The sequence below is a fragment of the Artemia franciscana genome, chromosome 2 (genome assembly GCF_032884065.1).
Source record: "Artemia franciscana chromosome 2, ASM3288406v1, whole genome shotgun sequence".
Classification (NCBI taxonomy): domain Eukaryota; kingdom Metazoa; phylum Arthropoda; class Branchiopoda; order Anostraca; family Artemiidae; genus Artemia; species Artemia franciscana.
In genome coordinates, this window is record NC_088864.1 from 2119192 (window position 1) to 2142327 (window position 23136).

Consider the following 23136-nt stretch of genomic DNA (forward strand, 5'->3'; position numbering starts at 1 on the left):
TGTTATAGGGCCACTGGGCAGATACGATCACTCCTGGGAAAAAAAAAACAACATAAAAACAAATAAACACACATCCGTGATCTTTCTTCTGGCAAAAATACAAAAATTCACACTTTTGCAGATAGGAGCTTGAAACCCCTACAGTAGGGTTTTCTGATACGCCGAATCTGATGGTGGGATTTTCATTAAGATTCTTTTACTGTTAGGGGGTGTTTCTCCTTTTTTTGAAATAAACCAAACATTGTTAGCCTCGAAACTGTTGATGTGTAAGGTTAAACTTGATGAAACTTGTGTATTTGAAATCAGCATAAAAATTCGTTCTTTTGATTTATATATTGGTATCAAAATTCTGTTTTTTTTTTTTTACATTTTCGGTTCCTATTGAGCTGGATCACTTCCTACGCACAGTTCGTTACTACGAACTGTTCGGTAGATGTATATATATATATATATATATATATATATATATATATATATATATATATATATATATATATATATATATATATATATATATATATATATGTCTGTATTTCTCATTAACTATATTAAATCTTTTCTGATATTATGTATGGATGTATTTACAGCATACGGTACATTTAGTGGTCCATGCACCTCTAAAGGTTGACGACCACTGTTCTATGGTTTTCGTCATTAGCTACTGAGATTGCAGATCTTGGCGCTGTCTTGACTTGTCCACGTGCTGATGGGCCCAGCACAGAGCCATAAAAGGGTCCCTAGCTCCTCCTTAGCTATTTGTTGACCCGCAGTTAGGGGTCCTAGCTGTGTTTTAGGACCCCCAGGAACAGAGTCCTCCTTTTTCCTTGCCTTTGTATTTTTTTTTTCAAAGGGATTCCCATATCTGCTGGACTTCCCACTAAATGCCACCTGGGGACGCGCCTGAGCTGCCTGCGGGAGGCTCTTACTGAGAAGGTAACTCAGTGAGATCTTTTACACATTTAGAGAAAAGTTACTCCTTCTCCAGGTGTTTTGGGTCATATGCTTTTAGCACATCTTTTCTGATTTGTTATCGATATGTCTTTTTTTTTAATTTGGCACCCACTACTACCAAAAACAGCGTAATTGTATATGGGGGTCTTTATCGTTAAAAACTGAATTCTTTTTCTGCTCCTAATTTTTTAAGATGTTTAAGGCTGTATAAGTTTTTACGATCTGATTTAATTTTAATTTTCTTCGTAGTTTGAACCTTTTTTCCATGCCGTTGGGAAATAGTCTTTTCAATATAGTCCTTGAGTTAATACTGGGAAAAATTAATCGTAATTTGTTTGTGGTTTTGCGATCATCACTAGGGACATATATATATATATATATATATATATATATATATATATATATATATATATATATATATATATATATATATATATAGGTTCTTGCATAGTTTTGTAAACACGGTGTGATTGAATTCGGTATTACGTGCCAGGGATGACGGATTAGTTTAGTATCTATGGCAACAAAAAAGACTCTCAAAGGGTTTTTTAAACCTTAAAATAGTCGGATGAGGAAAATTTCCTGGTTCCAGTTTTATGGTCTATTTGAAATGTGGCCATTGTCTTAAAATCAATAATTTTAGAAGCTCTGTCCTTGTTCACACTGTTCTATTAGAATTTGTAGCTTTTAAAAATTGATTGGAATCATGATGTGTCGGTGATTAGGGGGAAGTTGAATCCGTTGAGTTTGATTTGAATCCCTGATTTGGATTACTACTCTATCTAATAAGAGTGGGAATTGGAGCTGAGATACCAAAAAGAAAATCCAGAGTAAAAATGAAGATGACATCTGACGTTTTTTTTTCTATACCAAACCATGGCTGGCTTTGTCTTTTTGTTGATTTGTCTAGTAATTAACTAAAAAAAAAAAAAGTTTTTTTTTAGCTGCAAGTAAGAGCGACATTAAAACTTAAAACGAACTAAAACTTAAAGCTGAAAAATGCATGCCGCTTCTTTAAATAAGGCTATACCATGTTTAATAGTGCACTTGATGTATCAAGGCTCTCATATAACTACCTCAGTTATGACAGGGCAAAACTGCAACTGGCGTAGTAGAGGCTTGATATGTGCTGTTCAACAAATGGCACAAACTGTATGTCATAAAGATCAGACAGCACCCAATGGCAAAAGATGACGTGTAAAGTAAGGCGCAGAAACGTTTCAAGCTCAGGCCTACCAGGCAAACTTAGCGGGACTGCAGTTAGCTATAGTAGACAGGTTGAATAACCCATGTGACTTAAACTGAACCTTCGTTCTACTGAACCCTTTTTCGACTGAGCCCCGTTTAACTCAATCCCTGTTTAAGTTCAACTCTCATTCAACTAAACTTCATTCAGCTCATTCCCCCATACAACTCAACCCTCATCGAACTCAACTTTATTTAACTCAACCACCGTGTAACTCAATCCTAATCCGACTCAATTAGCAGTCATTAGCCATTGAAGATTCTGCTGATCCGTTTCAATGTTGGCGGTACAAATTCACGAAACTGACTATGCTTAAAGCCCCTTTTTCTATCACCGAATAATTGTTTTTCCTCTGAGAAAATCACATGAGCCATTTTGCAAAATCACTTCCTTGCTTTTTTGGAACAGTGCAAACTTTGCCCTAATAGCACTGGTATTTGTGGCAAGAATATAACCTCCCTGATTTATTCTAAGAAGATCAAGAATAATTAATCTTAGCAGCTTCTCCCTAGGGGTTTCAGAAGACTGTATTTATTTCTTCCTCCACTAAAACAAATTCTACATCCTTTTTTATCAACAAATTCATTGAACGGGTCGTGGCAGCAAAACCTGCAATTTATTTGTGGAACCAAGTAATTAAACTTAACAAAGTTCTTATTATCTTCAATTTCTTTGGGTACTGTATTTTTTGAACTGCCCAAATTGCAAACAAAAGTGCAAACAAAAGGCGTCTTATCCAATTTAAGTTCGTTTACCAACATTTGGTATTACTCTGACAAAAATCAGTGGTAGGAAAGATCTTAGAGGAAGACATTCTGTCTAGAGAATCCTGAATCTTTGGCCACATATAACTGTCCCTAACGGTACTTTATTCAACTTCTATAATCGACCGCCATACACCATTTACTGTTTTTCTTTTTAATGAGGATGAAGTGTAGGGACGATCAAATTTGTCTATGGTTCAAGCCTGTAAGTAATGTGTATTTATTAAAACTGGCTGTGAAGCGCGTTTACAATCTTCGAGACGGCTATGCACAGGAGGTGAATCAACCGTATTTATTTCAAGCTCAATTCAATCACAATTACCCAAATGTGTTCCACATGTTGCGAAAATTTACGTTATTTTTACGTCAAGCCTAAAAATTATTCCCTCAAAGCCACAGACTGAAAATAATCAAAAAAAGTGGAAAATTCCTTGTGGCTGAGATTCTTAGGCAAAACTAGCTACCTAAACTTTGATGAATAGGAGCAAGAAACATTTGACTGTAGGTAGGACTTGGTTGGCCATTAATTCTGGATCCAAAGCCAACTGCTCCGATAGTAACAGAAACAGATTTTTGAGGTACATATTCATCTTGAGATTGAAAATTCCTCCAAATTGTTGGTGAGCCATCTTCTGAGCATTCATCGTCAACGTCTACTAGCTGATCATCTGCCAGAACTTTGCATTTAAGCTCAGAAGCGAAAAACCCTATAGACGAAAGTAAAGACAATTATCAGCTCTTTACTTACTATGTACAGTCCTGGTCCCAGAAAAGAAAACTTTAATCTGTTTTTCTGGCCAGGGAGGAATAATAAGCTTCTCAGAAGACATAAAAAAAACCTTTTTGGTGGATTTGCAACAATTTCCAATTTTGACTCAGCAGCTTCATGCGCCAAAACCTAAGACCTAATGTCCTGAAAACTCACTGCACAACTGTGAATTTTTGACAAAACAGGACAATCAGTACCATTAAAAATTAAGCCATTTTGAACCATTTCCTTGAAACCAGTAGCTAGCGACTATGGCAATTCAGGAAGAACAAAACCTAAACTTTCAATGGTTGTTTTGCAAAATTAGAAGAAAAACATTGCGCGCCACAAACAAGAGACCTCCGTGATGCCATGGAACGAACCAGATAATACATCTGTTTGCAATATACACGAAAAATCCAATTTCCTAAGTATTGATTCTTTGATAAGTGAATGAGAAGCGCCATTATTAAACAAAGACATGAGAGGGCGGCCAATCGCCGAAAAATGTTTCACCATCGGTTGCTTATGAAAAGCCATTGGAAACCGTCTTGGACTACCAATTTCGTTCCCACGAAGCGGAAGGACTGTTGTTGGTATGGACTTTTGGTGCTCATGTTTCAAACGTACGTCTAAACGTGACCTCCGAAGTCTAAATCTCTGATCAGTCTGACTCGACAATTATTCTTAGTATGTCCTACTTTGGAAAACAAAAATATGCTACACTATTTTTAGGCCCATAGCCATTTCCAGCTACACTGGATGTAACACCACTCAAAGAAGCAGAAGTTGTAATTGCCTAAGGATTTGACCCTCGTTTCCTCTTTGTCTGGTTTTGCGAACGTGAGCTGGGCTGCACATGAGGCTGCTAAATACTGCGGTGGCGATTCCTAAATCCTCTTATTAGCTAATGGTGAAACAGCTTATCACCCGCTGAACACAGATTAAGGACAACCTGCACTTCCAATACTTTTGTTAAAATTTCTACAACATGGTCAAAACCTTTGGGGTTTCTTTGCAAAACCAATTGGGTTTAATCTAAGACAAGCTTCACATCAGCTCATGCAACAAAACGGCATGTGAGGCCTCATTCCCAAGATTTTTTTTGTCTGTGTGGTGCTAGCACAACTGCCCACAAAATAAAACCAAAAAGAAACCAAATTGATTGAATCATAACGCTGAAAAATTAGAAAAAGAGTCACCTTCCAACTTTAAGCCTAGGACATCAGGCAATTGTTCCCACAGAATAAACTTGCTCAGAATTTTCACTTTCTTTACAAATTCGGGTACGTAATTTTTACCATTGTAGCACGAAAGATAGTCTAGCAATTTAAAAAGTTTCCATCCGAACCCTCTTCACATTTTTCTCTTCTTCCGTCTTTATTTAATTTCAAAATTAATCTTTATTTAATTCAAAACTCATCTCAAAATTAAGTCAACAAATTTTTATTTAACGGTAAAAGATCATCTGAGCGACATTCAGCAACAAAGCTATAGATGATAACAAGAAGTTGAAACCTGAACTTATCCGTTACGGCAATCATTTACAAATAGGTAGAATACAGACCAAGACGGAGTGAAACAAAAAAAGAAGTGGTCTAACGTCCCACCAGTCGAATAAATTGTGTTATTTTTTTTTTCGCATTATTAGTGATTTGTTAGGATTTGTTCATAACAGTCATTATATAAATGCGCAAATATGTGTTGGTGTGTATTTTATATAAGACTAACTGCATAAACAAAAATCATGGAAGAAATCAAACCAATTTCACTTGAGCAGAGACAAATATTAATCGAAAATCTCCCTCAACGTGCACTGAAAGTTCCAATTTAATTCCCTTAGCCGTTCCTGAGATATCGCAGATACACTCTTTTGAGAACCTTGGATGCAAGTATTGTCTTTTGATTTCCCCATTAACATGCTGTGAAAGTTCAGCTTTATACCCTTAGTCTTCCCCAAGATACTGCAGATACACTCTTTGACAAACTGAATGTACATAGTTTCTTTGGATTTAGTTCGGCCTTCCCTTTACCTTACCTTGAAAAATTTGACTTAAAGGCGTATCGTGATATGCCCTATTGATAACCTTGGATGTATATAGTATGTTTTGGTTTAGTTCAACAGCCCCAATAACATGCTCTCGGAGTTCCAACATAATGTACTCAGCTTTTCTTGGGATACTGCACAGATATGCCCTTATGGCAATCTGATTAAACCTAGTGTCTTTTGATTTAATTTTACATACCTTTCACCTTCCCGTGAAAGTTTCAATTCCCTTTCCCAAGATATTGCATCTATTGCCGTTTTGACAAGCAGAATGCACTTAAACACTCCTGATTTAGTCCAATAGTAATAGTAATAACAGAAAAAATAGCAGTATTGGCAGTCGCAGTCACAATCGCAGTATTAGTCGTAGGTTCAATTAGCCGCATTCGCTGTTGTAAGTAGTTCAGTCATAGTTGCAATTAGTTGCAGTTGCAAGTGGTCGCAGTCGCAAGTTGTCGTAAAGACGTCTGCAGTTGAAAACTCAGCAATTGTATTAAACCAGCTACCAAAGAAAAAAGTTGGAAACTTATCTTTTTGTGTTAAAAGTATCGATTTTAACTTTTGGAGTGCTTTTCTTCTTCTAAAAACAGGAGAGGCAAGATCGGGGCGGATACTGACTTTTTCCACTTTTTTTACTGCTCATATTCCACATCAAATTGTGGTTTATACTCACAGTGCCCGAAAAAAAAAGAAGATTTTGTTGATACCACAATGGCAATTTTGATCTGTATTGCCAACACATTCCGATTTATGTAAGAATGAACAGTGGACATTATTTGCCTGGGATTGGCAGAACTAATCCACCCAATTCTATTCAATTTGGGCGAGTAGTCCTTTTTGACGTAATTTGGCTAATTATTAAGTTGTTTTTTTTTCTGTTCTTTTTATGGCACTTGGTATTAACCAAGTGACATATAGCAGTCGCCAATTCTGTCGGTCTGTCGGTCTGTCTGTCGGTCTGTCGGTCTGTCTGTCGGTCCCGGTTTTGCTACTTTAGGCACTTCCAGGTAAGCTAGGACGATGAAATTTGGCAAGCGTATCAAGGACCGGACCAGATTAAATTAGAAATAGTCGTTTTCCCGATTTGACCATCTGGGGGGGAGTGGGGGCCCGGTTAATTCGCAAAAAATGGAAAAAATGAAGTATTTTTAACTTATCAGTGGGTATTTGGATCTTGATGAAATTTGATGTTTGGAATGATATTGTGTCTTAGAGATCTTATTTTTAATCCCGACCGGATCTGATGACATTGGGGGGAGTTGGAGGGGGAAAACCTAAAGTCCCGGTTTTGCTACTTTAGGCACTTCCAGGTAAGCTAGGACGATGAAATTTGGCAAGCGTATCAGGGACCGGACCAGATTAAATTAGAAATAGTCGTTTTCCCGATTTGACCATCTGGGGGGGGGGGGGGAGAAGGGGCCGGTTAATTCGGAAAAATAGAAAAAATGAAGTATTTTTAACTTATGAGCGGGTGATTGGATCTTAATGAAATTTGATGTTTGGAATGATATTGTGTCTCAGAGCTCTTATTTTAAATCCCGACTGGGTCTGATGACATTGGGGGGAGTTGGAGGGGGGAAACCTAAAATCTTGGAAAACACTTAGAGTAGAGGGATCGGGATGAAACTTGATGGGAAAAATAAGCGCAAGTCCCAGATACATGATTGACATAATCGGAACTTATTTGCTCTCTTTGGGGTAGTTGGGAGGGGGGGGAGTAAGTCTTAAAAATTAGAAAAATGAGGTATTTTCAACTTACGAACGGGTGATCAGATCTCAATGAAATTTGATGTTTAGAAGGATATCGTGTCTTAGAGCTCTTATTTTAAATCCCGACCGGATCTGGTGATGGGGGCGGGGAGTTGGGAGGGGGAAACCTAAAACTTGGAAAACACTTAGAGTGGAGGGATCGGGATGAAACATGGTGGGAAAAATAAACACAAGTCCTAGATAGATGATTGACATAAACGGAACGGATCCGCTTTCTTTTGGGTAGTTGGGGGGGGGGGTTAATTGTGAAAAATTAGAAAAAATGAGGTATTTTTAACTTACGAATGGGTGATTGGATCTCCATGAAATTTGATTTTTAGAAGGATATCGTGGCTCAAAGCTCTTATTTTAAATCCTGACCGGATCTGGTGACATTGGGGGAAGTTTGGGGTGGGGAGACCTAAAATGATGGGAAACCCTTAGATTGGAAGGATTGGGATGAAACTTGGTTGGAAAAATAAGCAAAAGTCTTGCATACGTAATTTACATAATTGGAACGGATCCGCTCAATTGCGGGGGGGGGGGGGGTAATTCTGAAAAATAAGAAAAATAACGTATTTTTAACTTACGAAGGAGTGATCGGATCTTCATGAAACTTCATATTTAGAAGGACCTCGTAACTCTGATATCTTATTTTAAATCTCAACCGGATCAAACGTAATTGGGGGGGGGGGCAGTTGGGGGGACCGGAAATCTTAGAAAATACTTAAAGCGGTGAGATCAGGATGAAACTGGATGGGAAGAATAGAAACCTGTCTAAGACACGTGACTGACATAACTGGACCGGATCTGCTCTCTTTGGTGGAATTGGGAGGGGGGAGGTAATTTTGAAAATTGAGGTATTTGTAACTTACGAAAGGGTGACCAGATCTTAATGAAATTTGATATTTAGAAGGATCTTGTGCTATAAAGTTTAACTTTAGGTTCTGACCTTCTCACAAGTGCCAAATGAGCTCTTGGCTCTTCCGACCTCGTCCAAATGAGCTCTTGGCTCTTCCGACCTCGTACCATATGAGCTCTCGGCTCTTCCGACCTCGTCACAAGTGCCATATGAGCTCTTAGCTCTTGTTTTTTTAGCTTGAGCATATTGACATAAAAAACTCAGATGACCCCTTTGCTGATGAGAAAACAAAACAAGATTGTGTTCCTGGATCACCGTTCATCATGTTTAGATGTGAGAAAGTGTCTTTAAAATTCATCAATCCTCAACCCATGTCCGGACTTTTCGAAGTTGAAGTACCCATTATTGAAGGTGACACGCTTCAGACGCTGAGAGATCGTCTTTGTCGTAACGTGAAACAACTCAAAGGTATAGTGGAGTCTTACTTTGATTGATTCCTTTTTCTTTATTATGATATCTAGTAAGACAGTGAACAAAGTATTTTTTGGGATTCAAGCCCTAAATGAGACGGGTATGGGACTACAAAAATGACTTGAACCTATGAAGTTCTCTTGGATCGTAACTAAAGTAGAGCTTTGAACAGTGTAGAAGGGATGAGGAGCACTTGCCTCTGCGTAAGGATTATGTGGTTTTATATTGCGGTGGGTTTGTAGTAAAAACATGAAAAAGCTAAAAACATGTTATTTCTTAGTCGATTCGTGAATTTAATTTTCGTATTTGCGTCATCTGAGGTATTGCAGTCTTCAAAACATTTCATTCATTTAATACTAAAGCGATTATGATCATTTTTTCGCTATGCTACTTCTATGATGCACTGCTTGGGACAAGACTGGTAAATAGAAAATTAAAGGGAATAGCGGCTGCTTACTATCACTTTTATTTCACCGATTATACCAGTGGTTTATAACTGTTAATTTTAGACAACTGTTGATTTGACACATTGTGGTTTCTATGTGCTAAAAGAACTAATATTACGCAAAAGTTCTTTCTGTGCTCCCCCCCCCCATCGCATCTCTCTCTCTCTCTCTCTCTCTCTCTCTCTCTCTCTCTCTCTCTCTCTCTCTCTCTCTCTCTCTCTCTCTTCTCTCTGTTTTTTATTTTTAGACCAAATTTTCTCAGAAACGATTTTTGACACCACTCTATAGTAATGGGGCTTGGTTAGAATTAATGATTAATTTTGCCTCTTTGCTCTTGGCTTACTGAGAAGGGAATAAACCAAATAAGTGAAACGAGCTATTATGATGATTAAATTCTCCAGGGAGCTATGGACCAGTTTGCGGGAACAATATTAGACTCTGTAATAGTTTTTTCTGGTTATGTTTCCTGTAATTCTTTCCCCTCCCAGTCATTTGTTTGTCATGTTCCATTTGTTTTTCCCGGAGAGGCTTCAAAGACAGGTACGATAGTAATGTTTGCCAAATTTGGCATTAACAGGCAAGCCATAATTAACTTGAGGAAAAGCTGGGGAGTTACAATTTGAAGGTACTCGTATTTTCGAAGACCACATTACCTTTCCATGACGTACGAAATAACAGTGAAAAATATGATAAAAATTCTTGATATTCCGATCACACACACAGCGACCGTCATCAGCAGATAAACTGTTTATTTACTGATGACGCTCGCTGTGTATGTGATCGAAATATCCAGAATTTTTTGCATTGTTTTTCACTGTCTAATAAAAGGATTTATCCCTATCTGAACCGTTAATTGTAAGTTGCAATTTATGTACTTGGACGTAAACATGAAAACAGGAGGCGTCAAGAAAGTAGTTAAAGGATATTCCTCATTAGATTTTAAAGAGTTGAGGGAGGTATTTTTTTTTAAATCAACTGCTGACAGTCATGGACAACTCCACGTGTGTCACTATCGCTAACCATGGTCTGGAATAAAGTTAAACTTGTTTCTCGTTCAAGAAATGAAATACCACATTGTAGTTGTGCCTTCTGTGTTGAATTGTGAACTCATAATTTTACCATCACCTAGTTGTTTTTTTTAAACACAATTTTGTGTTTTTGTTCGCTGCGAAATCTGAATGTTGTGCTAAGGAAATAAATTTTTTATGAGATAGAAGGAGAAAGTAGTCAATTTTTGTACTAGGTCCGACTGTCGTGAGCCTGTACCTAAATGTGCCCTCTCTTCAAAAGCACACGTTGTAGTGACACAGAGGCTTGTATCCTAATTCTAATCCCGTTGATTCAATTATCCACGATATGTATGGGACCTATGAAATAGTTGCTCTACTAGAACATCTGTTAGCTCACGTTAGCGTTAACGTTTTGAGACGAATCAATGAATATATTGTTTGCTACAACTCTGTCCACGTTATTATGGCCCATACTTCTGAAGGCCTAGCTTCTTTAAAGGCCTAGCTTTTTTGCTTTTATGACTGATGACAGCTATTTAGCGGTTAGAATGGTATCGACTCTTTTTCTGAATTTGCATTTGCTGTGGGATTATCGTAACATAGTTTTAGCAAATTCTTTCTCAAAGCCATGCGCAAAACTTCAAAAGCTTATGCTCAGTGTCAGTAGCAATGGAATCCATCTCGTGACCGTCGGTGACTTAATTATAGATGTCGAATGTTTTTCAGCATGCTAGGGAATACTGCCGAATGCCTTGCTACCACACTCTGAAAAATCTATGAGTTATACTTACAATCACAACTCTGGTAGTTTCTAATTTAGACCAACGTTCAAATGTGCCTAAGCAATCCCTGTCCTTTAGGGTTCAGATCAATATTCAGCAAAATTCTAACGAGTCTTATAGAAGCAATAAAAGTTTGTGATTGGTAAATTAAACAAGTGGTTCTTAGATTTTGCTGAATAAGTCATTGTTTACTTCTAACTTCTATTCTTGTTCAACAATTGAAGTTTATCACCCCAAGTTTTTCCCATCCAAAATAGAGTTGAGACAGCGAGTCAGTGTTACATTTGTAAGCCGTGTGCATTTCTACACGCTATTATAAGGAAAGGGGATTTAGATTCCATTCATTCTGTATCTACACAATTGACACTAATTTATCTGGTTCATACGAACCAGCAATGTAAACCTAGATCAAACAGTTCGTGGTAACGAACTGTAGTAAGAAGTGACCCGGCTCAATAGTAACCGAAACTCTAAAAAATGGAATTTTAATACCAATAGTTACATCAAAAGAATCGCATTTTTACGCTGATTCTGAATATATAAGTTTCACCAATTTTAGTCTCACCCATCAAAAATTACGAGCCTGAGAAAATTTACCTTTCTTTACAAATTAGTGGTAAAACCCCTAAAAGTAAAAAAATCTTAACGAAAATCACACCATCAGATTCAGCGTATCAGAGAACCCTGTTGTAGAACTTTTAAGCTCCTATCTACAAAAATGTGGAATTTTGTATTTTTTCCCAGAAGACAGATCACGGGTGTGTGTTTTTTTTGTAGTTCTGAGTTCTTTATTTAACATTAAAATCCATAAACAAAAAAATTACTTCAAGACAATCTCCCCCATAAGGCTCAATGGCCGGGAAAGAACAGGGGAGAAAAAAATACCAACAACAAAAAATATAAACAAAAACCAAAAATTGAGTCGCCCACCTTAATAATCTCCAAAAAAATGACAAGCTAGGCAGGGAGTAGCACATGATTTCACCAACTCAATTAAATACCCAACTCAATCCAGAGACATCAACTCCAAGGGAAACCGGAATAAAAAATAAAGACAAAAAAAAACAAAAAAAAAAAAAACAAACAAAATTATTTACTAGCTAGAAAATCTCTAACATAATTTTTGAACATACCAAACGAGTGGCAGCTTCGTACGAACTCTGGGAGCGTGTTCCAGATCCTGTTGCAAGCTGTCAGAGGGTTGAAGTCAGACCTCACTGACGGTGTGTGAAGAACCAGTAAATTGTTGGAACTGCGGAGATGATAAGTCGATTGATCAGAAACAAAAGATATATTATTACATAGGACAGCAGGAAGATGGCCGTGCAACTGTAAAAAAACGAAAGAAGAACAAGAAAGAAAATAGAGAGATTTCAAATCAAGCAAGGGTTTAAGTGAAAAACGGTTAGTTTCCTGAATAAGAGTCCTTGCTTTATCATAAAGTTTTGAAAGTGGCTTCAGAGACGAGGGAAAAGTTGACATCCAAATAACAGAACAATATGAAACATAAGACTGAACTAGGCTGCAGAACAAGAGTCTAAGAATCGACCCTGGAAATATATATTTGAGCTTTCTAAGGATTCCAAGACTCCTGGAGACTTTCATTTTAATCAGGTCAATATGATACTTGAACGAAAGATTTTCATCAAGCAAGATGCCTAGGAATCGAACGTAACGATCCTTAGGTCTACTTAGAGAACCTCTTGATACATTTATTTCATTTAAATCAGGGCAAGCCTTTGAGACTCTGGAGAAAATGAGAAAACATGACTTTTCGACATTTAAGGCAAGATAATTTACATCAAACCACTGGATAACTCTTTCAAAAAGGGCTATCATCCTTGAACGAAGATCAGACTCAGTTCTACCAGTTGTGCCAAGAGTACTGTCATCAGCAAAAGCAATAAGTGTATCCGGTAAGGACAAACTCTTGTCACAGCTAGTCACGGATACTGGTTGACAAAGACGACAGCAAATGGTAGGTTTTAAATTTCTAACCGCATTAATCAGGTCATTGACGTAGATTAAAAAGAGTATCGGCCCAATGACAGATCCTTGTGGAACACCAAACTCTATTCCAGAAGGATTAGAAAAGTCCGGATGAACCGAGATGACTCGACCAGATAAATATGATAGAAACCATGAATAAGCATTCCCTCTTATTCCAATATGGGACATTTTCAGAAGAAGAATCTTGTGTGTTTATGAGTCAAACGCTTTTCGAACATCAAGAAAAAGAGCAGCAGGTATCAAACCAGAGTCAAGAGCTGAATTTAAATAATTCAAGAGAGTTGCACATGCATGCTCAGTTGAATGTTTGGCCCTAAAACCAAACTGAAAATCATGAAAAAAGAGTTTAGAATTAAGAAAATCAAGAAGTCGAGAAAGCATAGCTTTTTCAAAAATTTTACTAAACACTGATAAAAGAGATATGGGACGATAATTTGCAGGATCATTCCTTGATCCACCTTTAAAAAGGATGATAACACGAGCACGCTTTAGAGCACTTGGGAAGACACCATTTTCAAAAGAAAGATTGACAAGTCTCGTGAGGGCACACACAATGACAGGAAGAATGAACTTGACAACCTTAGTCGGAATACGGTCTGGGCCAGAGGATGAAGAACCCCTCAAACAATTGACAATTCTGGCTATTTCAGCTTCAGAGACAGGTTCCAATGCCATTGATTTAGGACAAGGTGGTCCTAGATAAGACCTAAAATCAGGTAGAGAAGAAGAGGGACTTACAGAAGAGGCTGTATTTTGCCGATATTAGCAAAATAGGAAGTAAACGCATCTTGAACTTTTAGCTCACCCTCTACATTTTTCCCGTCAATCACGACACTTGAAGGAACAGAAGGAGGCAGAAAAGATGGCCTGATAACAGAATTGATTACTTGCCATGTCTTCCTAATGTCTTTACCGCACGCAGAGAATTTTCTATGATAAAATAACGATTTAGCCCTTCGGCAAAGCGAATTGTAAACTCTTCTATAAGCTTTGAAAAGTTGAAGCCGAGAATCACGCGAAAATGGCTTAGAGCACCTGTAAGCCTTCCAAAGATAATTTTTCTTCCTCCAACTTTTAAGAAGTCCAGAGGTCATCCAAGGATTCAAAGGGGTTGTTCTTTTCGATGCTGGATTCGACTGGGGTGCATTACATGTATCAAAGATAACTTCTTTCAAAGAATCATAAAACGAATTAAACAAAGAATCTATGTCAGATCCATTTTTAGAAATACTCCACGAACGACCTGCCAACCGTGACCTAAGAATATGCAAGCCCTGATCATTAAATTTTAAAGAGGAAAAACCAGCTTCTTGGCTCCTCCTTGGCAACGAATCGGAAAAATCATACATGGAAAAAACAGGAAAATGGTCTGAGATATCACTCATCAATATAGAATTTCGCACCAACGTCAGAGATGAAAAAATATTATCAAGCAAAGAAGCGGTAGTGTTAGTTATGCGAGTTGGAATGCATGCAGAAGGTAGTGTTCCACAAGCGAGCATTGTCGAAAGAAAATCCAAGGACGAGGATGACCTCCGGTCACACAAATTAAGGTTGAAGTCGCCCATAATTACAAGTTCACATGAATGAAGTTGGATTATTTCCAAGACCTCATCAAGAATCTGAAGGAAAGAGGGAACAGACCCACTAGGAGACCGGTATATATTACCAACAATCAAAGCTTTAGCTTGGGTTTTAATCTCAATAAATATGGATTCAAAAATTCCTTCTTCATTTCTTGACAGGTCATGTCTAACAGAGTACGGAAGACATTCCGAAACATAAACAGCAAGGCCACCTTTAGCCACCCTACTTCGATTCAAATATTCCATCTTTTACCCAGGGAGATGTAATAGAGATTCGTTTTTTGAATCAAGGAAAGTCTCACAAAGACCAATGAAGTCAGGGTGGCCACTACACACTATTTTTTTCAACTCATCAAACGAAGAGCAAAGACCCTGAACATTAAGCTGAAGTACAGAGAATCTACCATCTCGTTTGGATACTCGATCTAAATCAGATACGTATTTACTACTAACTGAAAAATGGGGATTTGATGGTGATTTGTTAGACTGACCTACTGAATTATTTATCAAACTAAGAACATCAATTGGGTTATTTTGAAGATGAGATAGTCGCTCACCCAAGGAGGAGATGTCACCCAAACTAGAGTCAGACAAATTAAAAAAAAAAAATACAAACTATGATCCATCATGCGCCACCCACCACCCAGCTTGGCATCTTCATAACAATGACATGTGGACAGCAACTAGACAAACAGAACGATGAACTCATTTTTTGTGAAAAAAGAAACTGAAACAGAAAAAATAAAGGCCAAAAACAGAAAACTTGAATAAGAAAAAAACTTGTATACAAAATGAAAAACAACAAAAACATAACTAAATCTCCCAATCCAGGAGAAAAATTTATATATCATAACTTACGAAAAAAAAAAACCAAAACAACAACAACTAACAAACATCATACAAATCACTAAAAAAAAAAAATGAACAAATCACACATATTACTCACCTCCAACTATCACAGCGGGGGAGGGAACCACAGAGGTCGCATTACTAGATAGTTTAAAGGGATCAAAACATGAGTCCTCTATTTGCAACCAAGTCTTACTCTTTGAAGACTTTTTCGCTTCAATCCATACACTAATCCCTTTCGTTATTACTCGGGTTTCAGCAACTCTAGTTGAAGTGTCAGATGACGTACGCAGATTATAGCCGAAAGATAGCAGTTCTTTTCTACGACGTGCCAATTCACGCGGGAGATCGGAAGTGATACTTTTTCCAGATCCCTTCAGCCTACCACAATTTTTCATAATAGCGTCTTTATCTGCTAAATTAGCCAAAGTCACGAAAACTGGCCCGGCTTTTAGTGTAGTCCTAGACGTTGCCCTAGTATTAGAGCCTGGTGGTTTATTTCCATTTAAACGATAGCACTTGACGAAGGGCATTGAATTTGCGTTACTGACTCCTAATTCAGCGAGAAACTCACGAGCGGCATTTTCGGAGTTGCCACCTTGAACAGCTGGTATACCGTGAAGTAGAATATTCTGTCTTTTTCAAACAAGTTCAACTTGAAGACAAGACTTTTTTAGATTTACTACTTCGGTTTTGAGAACCGTATTTTCTTCTTCGAGTTCCAAATTCTCATTTCGCAAAGCCTCAATCCCCTTTTCCAGGATAAGAATCTTCGTCATAAGCTCAGTGTGTTTCTGATCAAAGTACGACTTCGTGAGAGACATCATAAAATTATTCAATAATCTCCCCTAGATTGGCTAATAACCAAATCAAAAATACATTAAACAGAGACTTACTGGTAAGTGTTCAAACAATTCAAACAGAACAAATATCCTAAATAAGCAATAGCATCCACCAACGCGCACTAGCTCTGAACGGAATGAATGCTGGCATTCATTCCGTTATTTATTATTATATATTTTTTTTTATAAGGAAAAGGAATTTAGACTCCATTTATTCTGTATCAACACAATTGACACCAATTTATCTGGTTCATACGAACCAGCAACGTAAACCTAGCTCCAGAGAAAGATCACGGCAATTGCATCCTGAAACCAATAGGGCCTATTGGCCAATTTCGTGAACTCCACACCATAAGTTTACTAGAAGTCGCTAAAAATTATGGAATCTATTATTCTCTGATCTATTATGTTTTGCTTAGGCTACATAAGAATTGGGTATTTTTGAATATTTATTCTGCAATGATTCCACTGATAGGAAAAAGGATAAATAATTCAAGATAATCGATGACTGATTTCTTGACATGAGAAACGCATTACCTTGACTAGAGCGTTCTTCTGTAAGGATTTAACTCTGAGGGACTTTGTTTGCCTATCATTTATGAAGAGCAAGTGTATGTAGATTCAGGACCTGGGAAAAATGCCTCTCAGTATTTCTTCAGGCTAAAGAAATATTTCAGAAATTCCTCTTGAGAATGATATCTGAATGAATGTAATTCCTATTTCCCTTATTCCTCTTCCCACAGGGGGAGGATTTTACGGTTTATTTATCCCAGTGTAAGAAAATTTCTTATGAAGTATGCGGAAAAGCATAATCTTCCTCTAGATGATATTTTGACCATTAGTTGAATTTTCAGAGGAAATAGAAGAAGATTAAAAGTTTATTATCTAAAAAGATGTTGCCGTTAGTAGTCATTAGAAGATCTTTTATGGTGAATTATAAATTAACTTCTAAAGTTTTTTTACTCTTGTTATTTTGGTAATCTATGGCTTATTTTAGCATATTTGAAGCACAATATAATATAAGTAAATATCAGATTAGATCACAAACCTCTGCTGCCTTAGCAAGTGTGTGCGTAGTATTTTTATTTGGGGTTAGTTTCCTTAGTTTCCTAAGGGGACCAAAATTTTTCGAAGCTGCAGATAAAAGGCAAATTACATGTAAAATATGGGAAAACTTGAATAAGATATTGGTATAGAGGATATGTAGCTCCTTCGGTATTTTTCTGGTACAAATTTCAGATTTAAAGGGGGACAAATTAGAAGATGAAAGCAAATATTTAAATATTATAAATATTTGATGTAAACGCTCACCTTGATCGATCGTTCTTAAAGTAGCTTCTTCTCCTCATTTTTTATATATTTTTTTTTACATCAGAAAAATTTTATATACAAAAATGTAATATATTTTTTATATAGTACATTTTTGGTATATATGTATATTGCTTACAGATTCTCTCTGCTGGCATGGTCTGCTGGCTGTTTCTGTTACTAACAGTCTTCCAAGCTTGCATCAATACCCAGTCTCAGATATTAATATGAAAATCCAATTAGGATACGCTAAGATTATTTTTGATAGAAAGTAATATGACAGTCTTGCGTTAACCAAGCGCTACTCAACTTTCTGTAATCATTCAATACATTTCCTCTTCTTAAGAAAAAAGAATTGAAAGAATCCGGATTAATTATTTTAGATTTTGTAAATCTTTGCTGCTTCTTCATTCTTGAAAAAAAAAATGTGTTCTTATCAGAAAATTTATCGTTCCTGATATGACAGTAAAACTAGATTTTCTGCACAGAAAGCTCTTAAACACAGCTTGCGTTCATGTTTCTCCACATCATCGCGTTATTAGATTCTTTCAGTTGTGATTTTTTTTATGTATGTTTTTATCCTTTTTTATGTCCTAATAGGTTTGGTCATTTTCTATTGTTTTGTTTTTGCTGCATCTAAAAGGCCTGATTGTTTTCCTCCACATCTATTTTTGGATTAAAGATCTTTTTTCTGTTGAAATTTCGGCCAGTGTTAATTATAGGTTAAAAATTACATAGGAAAAAAATGTATATATATCATAATAAAAGAATTCTAATTAAAGTATCCCATCATTTGACTACAGTATAATTTCTTTGAAGTAAGATAATGGTAAAAAGGAAGTGTAGCCCCTTTGGTTTTAGCTTATTCCAGAAGTTTAAGGGAGTGCATTAGAAGATGAAAACTAGACCTACGTTCCCCGGGAAACGTGAAGTGTTGCGGCAACCTTTGTCCGGCTTCACCGACTAAAGTGTTGCAAGAGGAACACTTTAGTTTCGTTTCTTCGCTATCGATCAGTAATCACATTATCAAAGGCTACTCCTCAGCGTTGAAGGAACAACAACAAAATAGCATCGAAAGAAGGGACTAAATTGACTTTGCAGCTAGTTGAACTTTATCCTTTTCAATCGTAGACATCGTGACGGATGAAAACTCGGAACATATCTTATGTAATGTTGTTGATATTATAAAGCTATCCCTAATTATTCAGGATCAAAATACCATAGATGACATTCTATTAATTATTACGAAACTATCTTATTCTTTTATATTCTTGTTTGTGCTTGTTTCTTCACTATCGGTTAAATGATGAAGCTGTCAGCCTATCGATGTTTTTTAAAACGGTATGTTAAAACAAGAACGCAATCAGTTATCACGTGACCAAAGGCTATTTCTCAGCGTTGAAAAAAACAACAACTACAAAATAATATCGAAAGAACGGACTAAATTGACTTTGCAGCCAGTTAAACTTTATCCTTTTCAATCGTAGACATTGTGTCGGATGAAAACTTGGAACAATATCTTATATAATCTAGTTGGTATTATAAAGCTATCCGTAACTTTTCAGGATTAAAATACCATAGGTGACACTAATTATTACGAGACTACCTCCTTGTTCTACGGTATCATTTGTACCCGTTGCGTAAACACTTAATTCTGCCAGATTTAAAGAGACCGAATGCAATGTGCACCAATTTGCACAAATTTCTAGCCCAAGCGGACAGATTCTTATTTACAAGTCCCTCTCCCGTGATAGACATATAGTTCACCGGAAACAAATAAATGGATACACCAACTAGCAAAAGTTGCAAACCATCGCTGAAGATGATTGTACCCCAACAGTCGATTATTACTTACAAGTCCCCTACATGTCTTACCACTGGAACCAAATTGGTTAAACCATCACATACACCGGAAACAAATAATAGGTAAACCAACTAGCAAAAGTGGCAAACCCCTCATTGCCAAAGATGATTATGAGCTAACAGCCATTTCTCGCCCAAAGTGAACCGATTCTTACTTATAAGTCCCTCTCCCGTGATAGGCATCAAGTTCACCAGAAACAAATAAATGGGTACACCAACTAGCATAGTCGCAAGCCCCTCATCGCTGAAGTTCACTGTAACTCAACAGTAGATTATTACTTACAAGTCCCCTACATGTCTTACCACTGGAATCAAATTGGTTTTACCATCAAATACACTGGAAACAAATAATAGATACACCAACTAGCAAAAGTTGCTAACCCCTCATTGCCGAAGGTGATTATTACCTAACAGCCGACTGTTGCTTACTAGTCCTCTATATGTCTCACAATTTGTATCGGCCTAGATTCCGTTACAGCGTGTACCTTGCTACTGAAGTTGTCAACCCCTTGTTTCAAACTGGTATACCTCATGAAGTAATTTTTGTGCCAAAAAATGGATGTCATACACTTTGATCAGCTCATCAAGAGCTATCGATTACCGTCGAAAAAATCTTTCTGTCTTAGTTCAAAAGTTGATTTTTTTTGCCGTAGGTCAACTTTCTAACGTCACCGCTTAGAAAGGAGCAAAGGATAAGCTCCAATTTCTTTAGCAATGAGTGAACTTTTAAAGTTTATTAGGCACATCTAATACCATTTCTCTACCGCAATCCCAAGTCCGAAAATCCGAATGATAAACTCAGCTGAAATAACGAACAGAAATGGGTAGAAACAATAGATGGAAGCGCTTTCGGACCCGTGGGAAAATGCCCCTTTTTTGCTTCTGTAAATTTTTCTATTTATCACTCAAAGAAGATATATTGGCTGTTGGGCCGGGTAACTGCCGCATAACACTTATCGATTTTAGTCCATCTTCAAATTGAAAGTGGTGCCTGCCTCCTTGCCTGCTAGAACGGAGCTTTCCACTCGAAAGCAGAAACATGGTTTGATGAAACGAAAGCTTGGCTGCACAACTTCAGATACTCCTCTCTGACATAGGCTATATAACTCCACTTAACTTCGCACACCATAGGCTCTGGCTCGTGGACAAGCAAAAACCATCCTTTTTGGCCCCAGGAAAGAGTTCTGCGGAGCTTTCCAAAATATAATGTCATATTCATCAATCCGGCCTGAGGTCCACACTTTCCGTAAAAACCGCACAGGTTAGACCCTTACCAGTCTCCAGGAATAAGCTGAGATTGGCGGCATAGGAAAAAAAATAACGGGACAAAACCAAAGTGTTGCTCTCGCAACACAATACACCCATAAACATCCTGAATACTTGATGTAAACTCACAGCTTCGTCTATCTTTTGTGGGGCAGCTTCGTATAGTTTTTATAGTTTTACAGATCAAAAAAATATATTTTTTTTATGGCACTTAGTATTTACCAGGTGACATATAGCGATCGCAATTCATGTCTGTCTGTCGGTCCCGTTTTTGCTAGTTCGTCCACTTATACAGATAAGCTAGGACGATGAAAGTTGTCAGGCGTATCAGGGACCAGACCAGATTAAACTAGAAATAGTCCTTTCTTCGATTATATCTACTGGGGGGGGTTTGATATTCAGTTTGATATTCAGAAGGACCTCGTGTATTAGAGCTCTTATTTTAAATCCCGGACTCGGTGACATTGATGGGAGTTGGAGGATCCGGATCCGGTGACATTGATGGGAGTTGGAGGGGGAAACCCGAAATCATGGAAAACGCTTAGAGTGAAGAGATTGGGATGAAACTTGGTAGGAAGAATAAACACAGTCCTAGATACGTGATTGACATAACCTGAATGGATCAACTCTCTTTGGGGAAGTTGGGGGGATTTCCAGTGCTTTAGTGATTTCGGTACTTCTTGACGTGCAATGAGACTTGGTAGGCGTGTCAGGGACCTGCACAGATTGACTTTATGAAAGTCGTTTCCCCGATCCGACCACCTGGGGAGGAGCTGGAGGGGGTGGAAATTGTGAAAAATGAGGTATGTTTTATCTCACGAATGGATGATCGGATCTTAATGAAACTTGATATATAGAAAGATGTCATGTCTCAGATGCTCCATTTTCAATTTGGATTGGATCCGGGGACATTGTGGGAAATCTTGGAAAACGCTTAGAGTGGGGAGATCGGGATGAAACATGATGGAAAGAATAAGCACTAGTTCTAGATACGTTATTGACATAACCGTACCAGATCCGATCTCTCTGGGGGAGTTGGGGGTATTTCTAATGCTTTGGCGAGTTCGAGAATAAGCAGAAGCTTTAGATGCGTGATTGACACTACCGGACCGGATCCGCTCTCTTTGGGGGAGTTGGGGGAGGGGTCCAGTGCTTTGGCGAGTTCAGTGCTTCTGGACGTGCTAGGACGATGAAAATTAGTAGGCGTGTCAGGGACCAGCACAAATTAACTTAATAAAAGTCGTTCTCCCCGATTCGAGCATCAGGGGGGCTGAAGGCTCTTTGCTCTTCCGACCTCGTCACAAGTGCCATATGAGTTCTTGGCTCTTGTTATTTTATTGTTTACCGATTCTTTCTTCTGGCGCAGTGCTTCTATTACATACAGTCTTCCAAGTCTTTTTCTCCAAGTATTGTAAATTCTTTGCTTTAGCGAAAAGAATCCATATTTCGAGCTCAATGTTTCTATTTCTCATAATATCCGAAAAATACAACAAAAAACATAACCAAGATGATATGAGGTTACAGTTTATGAAGCTAGGGAAAGGGCAAGATTATAAGGGATTATAAGGACTCGGGCGGAGTGGTTTAATATCCCAAAAGACATAGTTACTGGACTTTTCAACTGTGCTGAACTAAAATGGTTGTCTCAAACTTTTGATTGGGTGTGTTTTCGGAATTGATGGGCGTGGGAGGGGGCTGGCCACACTCCAATAACTTTCGACTCTCAAAAATAGCACTAGAACTTTCAATTTCCAATCCAATCAGTCTCTATTTTCAAAAATAGTGCTGATACGTCCTTTTAACAATATATGCTCATATTGTTTTTTTATTTAGTTCAGCTTTTCACTCGGCATTTCCTCAAATTTTTACTTCATTTACATAAGCCTTTGTAATCATTGCCACGGAAGCCGTAGTTGTAGTGGTACTATTAGTTTCATTGTATGAAAGTTCCAAATTAATACACTCAGTCATTCCACCCTTTCAGTTACACCCTTTACGTTACGCCCTTCAGTTACGCCCTTTTGACAACCCATATGTACATAACGTGTTTTGATTTATTTCAACACACCCCTCAATATACTCTGAAAGGTTTCCTTGAATGCCCTTCGTCTTTTTGGAGACTAAAGGTTAAATATGCAGACATTTCTCAATAGAAAATACTATTTGCAAACAAGAGGCGAATTGCATAACTTACAGCCCTTACCCGGAGGATTAGGGGGAGGAGTTTGATAGCCCAAAACAAATAGTTACTTTACTTTCCAACTATGTTAAACAAAATGACTATCTCAAGATTTTGATTGGATGTGTTTGGGGAATTGATTGGCATGAGGAGGGGG

The 23136-nt window shown here is 37.6% G+C and overlaps 1 protein-coding gene across 4 annotated transcripts in view; it reads left to right on the forward strand.

Moving 5' to 3' along the window:
* The window catches only part of LOC136035803 (leucine--tRNA ligase, cytoplasmic-like), a 217657-nt gene that overhangs the window by 189386 nt on the left and 5135 nt on the right, over nucleotides 1-23136 (forward strand). For all 4 annotated transcript variants that reach the window (XM_065717779.1, XM_065717775.1, XM_065717786.1 and 1 more), the window contains exon 18: nucleotides 8604-8835. In XM_065717779.1, the coding sequence (XP_065573851.1) occupies nucleotides 8604-8835 (232 nt within the window). The remainder of the gene's footprint in view (nucleotides 1-8603; nucleotides 8836-23136) is intronic.